The sequence below is a fragment of the Caretta caretta genome, chromosome 1, assembly GCF_965140235.1.
Source record: "Caretta caretta isolate rCarCar2 chromosome 1, rCarCar1.hap1, whole genome shotgun sequence".
Classification (NCBI taxonomy): Eukaryota; Metazoa; Chordata; order Testudines; family Cheloniidae; genus Caretta; species Caretta caretta.
The window spans coordinates 260,944,461-260,950,495 of NC_134206.1; the positions used below are offsets into that span (position 1 = coordinate 260,944,461).

The 6,035-nt window shown below is 41.8% G+C and overlaps 1 protein-coding gene across 1 annotated transcript in view; it reads right to left on the minus strand.

Moving 5' to 3' along the window:
• The window catches only part of ENTHD1 (ENTH domain containing 1), a 99,510-nt gene continuing 93,475 nt past the window's right edge, over positions 1 to 6,035 (minus strand). The window contains exons 6-7 of the mRNA XM_048834638.2: positions 3,800 to 4,258; positions 1 to 703 (exon numbers count right to left, since the gene is read on the minus strand). Of these exons, the coding sequence (XP_048690595.2) occupies positions 105 to 703; positions 3,800 to 4,258 (1,058 nt within the window). The 3' untranslated portion in view covers positions 1 to 104. The remainder of the gene's footprint in view (positions 704 to 3,799; positions 4,259 to 6,035) is intronic.

Genomic DNA, 6,035 nt, shown 5'->3' on the forward strand with positions numbered 1-6,035 from the left:
TTTATAATTATTTCAACACTGTAAAAGAGGTCTGATGAAGCGCAGTGTTGGGGCAAGATACCACAAAGCTACACTGAAGTTTGACATAGCCATTGTGAAAATTACTACTGACATAGAGCATCCTTAGCAGTTCGGGAAGCTGTCGAGAACTTGCTCAGATGCTGAATGTCACCAACCAGGCTTGCCATCTGGCTGCCAATGGTTTGCAGCTCCTGGGCCACTTTGCCTACATCCCCTCGCAGTCCCAGAACTGCATTTTTTATCTCCTCCAAAGTGCCCAGGGCTTTCTGTGTAGTGCCCCCATTAGGTGACCCTCCAGCAGAAGGCATACTGCGGCTAGCCACAGGATCTACATTCTGCACAGGAAATGCCCCCCAACTCCCACCAGAAATGCGGAGAATTCTGCTCTCAAAACTGTTCACTTTTCCAGCGCAATGTCTCGAATTATCTGGGAGGAGATTCAGGATGCTGGTGTTTTCATTCTCCTCTTCCTCAGATCTTTGGCAAGAAAAAGGATGTGTAACCCTGTCCTTGAGATCATTAAAGAAAACAGAAGAGGAGAGCTTGTGAGGTGAAGACAAGCTTGAAGGTCCACAGGAAGGGATAAGGTTAGGCTGAACTATGTTCTCTGGAACAACTGAATCTGGGGATGAGATGGAAAAGGTGGAAAAAGAGGAAGTTGTTGCCATGGAGCTGGTCGAATCTAAAACATATATAAAAGAGAAAATAAAATGAACACTACAGTCTTTGCATAAAATTAATGTTAGTAGTAGTAAATTATTTATACTAAGGTAGTGTCTGAAGGCCCGATTGGGCCCTGGGTCCCCTGTGCTGGGTATTGGGCACACACACACGCCCAAGCGATAACCCCTGCCCTAAAAGGCTTATAGTCTAAAGACACAAACAGTAGAGCTGGTAGGAAAATGAGGTGGTATTGTATGTAACATTCAGTCCACATGCTGTACTTGACACAAGACCCAAACAGCTTTAACGATGGACTGATTTACAAGCCAAAAAGCACCTACTAAAACATGCAGTATCGTGCTAAATTGTAACAGACCAATGTTCAGGTTTATAGGTGGAACAGCCGCTTATTTCAAAATTCATGAGACAATTCCTGATTTTCATACATGACCTGAGAGCACAGAGCTTGTAGGACAACTAGAGAATATAGGAATGACATTTCTAGGCCCCACAGCCTTACAAAGACATTACACTGAGCATTAAATCCTCAGATGGGCCAGAGCAGTTCCCAGCACACCTTGGGACAGGGGGGAAGGTAGCTTTATGCCAACTTTGCAGTCCTCCTCCCTTTCCTAGGACCAGCTGGAGACTTGTTTGGCCCCTGGAGTAACTAAGAGCAGCCTCTGGGCTGCTCTAGGTCACACCAGTTTGTAATGGTCCCAGAGTTCATTATACTACCTGAGGATCACTACAGTGTAGCACTCTCCCTACTTGAAGGGCTTGGAAGGAGAGAGTTATGTAATGCTAGCCTTATTCCCCCATGCTGGAGGAATCCATAGCTGTCTTTTTAGAAAAGCTTTGTCTTTATTGCACTGCCAGAGTGCCAAAAAGGAGCTTTGTTATGGGCCATGACCTAGCACTCAGTGTTCACACTGTGACATTTTACTGATGCCTGATATCATTGCATCACTGTGCACTGATTCCACCTCCTATGTGAAAAAGCAAATATGATGCAATTATTTTGTCCTGCAGGATAAAAATAAAAAAGATGGAGTGACACAAATAACTATTGGCTCCAAAAGGAGCAGTTTAACAGATTTTTTGCCTCCAGGCTACTGATAATATTTTGATTATATCTACTACTATCTAAAATATAAACACATATGTAATTTAACAGTAAGAGTACCTGTCTTGCAAATCTCCACGTACAATCTATAAGAGGGCTTGGATGTCTGACTGTCACCAAACTGATCAGACTTTATTTATTTATTTATTTTTAATTCTTTTTCTGGGATGGAGAGATTCTCCACTTGATTGCTGCTTCCATGAGTAACTGGCTTCCTCTTCTATTCTGAAAATACTTTGTATCTCCTTGGTGGCATCAATTTAGTTTCATTTGGTAGTAGTGACACTTTATTGGAGTAAAGTTTCTTCTTTTAGAGGTTCCACCCTCTTCAAGGTGGTCACTTTCATCTTAGGATGCAATCCACCGTGTTTTCCACACCCTCCTAAACAATTATATGCACAAAATGCTAAAATGAATCTGACTCAATGATCTAGACTGAGTATGATATGTTGCCAGGCAGAGATGGATTCCTGAGAGGTGAGAGCAATAAACTGGCTCAACACAGTGACTGTGAGGTGAAGAGGGGAATAATGCTTAGTGCAACTCACTTAAAAACATTACCAAATGATTGCATTTTTGTTTACATTTTCAAGACCCAAGAATGTTTCTTTGCGTACAACAACATTCTATAAACCTAAATGGGAAAGTCTCAGAAATGCCAAGTTTAAACTTAAAAAATAGTTGCTTTCAAAAGCAACTGACTCTTTATCAGCAAGTGAGAAGCATTTCTTAGTAATGACAGGTTTCAGAGTAACAGCCGTGTTAGTCTGTATTCACAAAAAGAAAAGGAGTACTTGTGGCACCTTAGAGACTAACCAATTTATTTGAGCATGAGCTTTCGTGAGCTACAGCTCACTTCATCGGATGCACTGATGAAGTGAGCTGTAGCTCACGAAAGCTTATGCTCAAATAAATTGGTTTCTAAGTCTCTAAGGTGCCAAAAGTACTCCTTTTCTTATTTCTTAGTAAGTGAACCTTCAGAACACTGCACTGACTCAAAGGAAGGCAGCTATACATTCTCTAGTCCTGTCTCCTCATTCAGAGGTTTCTTCTGACATCCAGTAACTCTCACAGGTGTGAACACAAGATTACTAACTCCTGACATTTTCTGTTTAGAGAACTTCTCATTTGAGAAGAAAACAAAGGGGTTTCATTTGTTTGCGTGTCACACGTATAAAGCTGTATGGTACAAAAGTCACAGGCCTAGCTAGGTCAGGGAACCAAGAATGGGATAAGAAACCTTTCACTTCTAAACCACTAGTTTCAGATCTACTGCAGATCATTAATTACTATCTGATAGCTTTTCAATGGCTTAGGTGAAGTGAGTTTGTGGTCTCTGTCCAGGCCCTAGTAAGGGAGCGAGTTGGTACTACTGGACCCTCTTGTTGGCAGTCTCAGCAGAGAAGCCAAGCAGTGAATGGGCCCTGGAGACTGAATTCCCTTATGGTCAGGATTGAACAGTGGAGGTGGGACTGGGGGAAAAGCTTGTTCGGACATTAACTATGCTGTATCTGTTCTGTGAGTAACCAGAGAATTTCCGTCCCCAGCTCTAATAATCCAGCACCTTGCAACTGCACTAAATTGACTTAAATGATGTACAAACATCTTACAGCATTTCCAGGGGCTCTGTTAAATAAAGATACTTATTACTGCTTTCATTCTGTAAGATTTTGACTTGGCTTGTAGTATCTAATCTTGAGTATGAAAATGTAAAGGAAAGATGTGACTTAACCTCCACTGAAGTAGCTCTGAACACTTAGTGTTGTCTTTGCCCTCTGTGATAGCAAGGGCGCCTGCAGCACAAGAGGAGGCACCAAGGGCTTTTTTCTTAACACCTTCTAAATTCTGAAGCGCTGACTTCCTTTGCTGAGTGCTGTCACTACTGCAGGCAAGTTTTGCAAGAACTACAAAGAGGATGTGGGCTGGGAGAGGAGGTAACAAAGAAATTAGACACGTGTCTTTTGTTAGACATGGAATGCACAAACTCACCTGGCCTTGGGGAAAGGTGGAGAGTCGTGTTAAATGTCTGCATGCTACTAGGTGTGGAGGGATTGAAGTTGAGCATGGTGGTTGTATTAAGTCCAGGGAATTGTTTAAAAGAAGCTGGAGTTGGTTTCAGAATCTCACTGTTTGCCACACTATTCCCTAAAGGATCAAAGAGGTTGAAGGTAGGGGAGAGGTAAAGGGTCTCCACAGAAGCTACACTGCTAGAGGGAAGAAAGTCTGGCTTTGGGACATATTGGCTGGTTGTGGCAGGCTTTTTTGGAACTGACGACTGATGATCAAGCAAGATTTCTGCAATTTTGGGAGTGTTTGCTGACTGTGTTCTTGAAGGAGGCATAAGAGTGATTGTTGAAGCAGGATTTGTGACTGTGCTGTATGTTCTCCTGCCTGTGCCCCATTTTTGTGAAGTAGATAGGCTTCTCTGTGGGGGGAAGGATATGACACCTGTAAGGCAAAAAGTGAGAATGTCACAGAAAAGGAGCTGCATCTTGGATGGGAAAAGTAATAATATTAATAACAGTACCTAGCTCTAAAATAGCATTTTTCATCAGTGGATTCCAAAGTGCTTTACAAAGGAGGTAGATTATCCTCATTTTACAGATGGAAAAACTGAGGTACAGATAGAGAAAGTGACTTACCCAAGGTTACTCAGTAGGCCAGAGCTGGGAATAGATCCCAGATTTCCTCCGTCCCAGTCTGGTATGCTAGCCACTTGGCTAGGCTACCCAAGTTAGAATTGCAATAACAATAATGCTTAGCATTTTTCAGCCATAGATTTCAAAACATTTTACAAAGGTGTACAATACAATATCTTAATTTTTACAAGGGAGTTAATGAGACCCAGAGAGGTTAAGTGACTCTCCTGAGCTTATACAGTGAGTCATAGGTAGAGATGGAACAAAAAGTGCACTAATGTACAGTTCTAATTATTACATCTCGTTACAAATTACCATAAATCACTAAACCTAAGTGTCTTATGTATAATTAGAAAATTAACAATCAACCCATAAGATGTAATCTTGACAATCTGATGTAAATTAAGATGGCAGTTTGATTCAACAGTGGAATGCATGAGACAGGCAGACACTCCTGAAATCCTTATAAGGTAAGTTCTATTACTTTCAAAAATTATTGCAAAAAGTTCCATTTTTAGCTGAATTAATAATTATTAACCATTTTTTAAAGTCCCTGCTTTGCTATACATTCAACACTACATTCCAGTGTCTTAAGCCAAACTTTGGGGCTCTTGACTCCCCTAAGGCCTCCCCTAGATACCTGCAGAGGTGGTGGTGTGGAGGCTTAAAAGCAGGTTCCCTCCTCAGAGGAGTGGAGCTGACAACAGCACAGCATTGGCTCCAGAGCAGCCTTCAGAAATCTAATGGCCTAGAGAAATTATCAGAACTCATTTGGACTTCTATTTTCGGCAGGGTGGCGATGAGTGTGGGGAATTGGGGTGGAGGTTGCCTGCTCACATGCATGTGCACACACATACACACACAAAGTTATCTATCTAGCTATAGAGAGAGAGAACCTGCTTTGTGGATTGGAGCTCAGTTGTTTGGTGGAAAGGGACTGGGTGGTATTTTGTTAAATGTATAAAGAACAATAGTTATGTTGCAGAGGTAAAGCTAAAATAATAGAATTAGGCAAGGGCAATTGTACATGGTTCTGGTTTTTTTAATAAAGTATGTAAAAGGCTTTTTTAAAAATGGAAAAGGCAAGTATCCCTCCCTTCCCTATCGCAGTCCCTCCACTGCCAGCCTTAGTCTCCTTACCCACACATGCTCTGCTTCATCCTTTCCTTCCTCTTTCCTCTCTCCATATCACCTTCTCTCTGTCCCCTCAGTGTCACTTTTCCTCCTTTTTTCCTCCCCCTTGCTCTTATTAACTCCTCTTTTGCCATTTCCCCTTCACCCCAACCTTGAATAAACTTCAAAACATGCATGTTACTGATATATGCCAATCATCATGTGGATCATCTATTTGGACCCCACCCTCCACTCTTCCTTTGTTTTTGTGCCTTTTAAGGCCCAATCCTGCTAACATGATGTACGTAATTTCAGGCAGACCAGAATTAATCTTGAAAATCTCAACTTACTTATACAGTTAATATAGACTCACAGAACTGTTTGAATCTAAGAAAAGGGGGGAGGGTGAGAGCGGGATTAGCCCTTGTTTTTCATAAAGTGGTGGGAGAAGTTCTCCAACATATTGTCCCCTC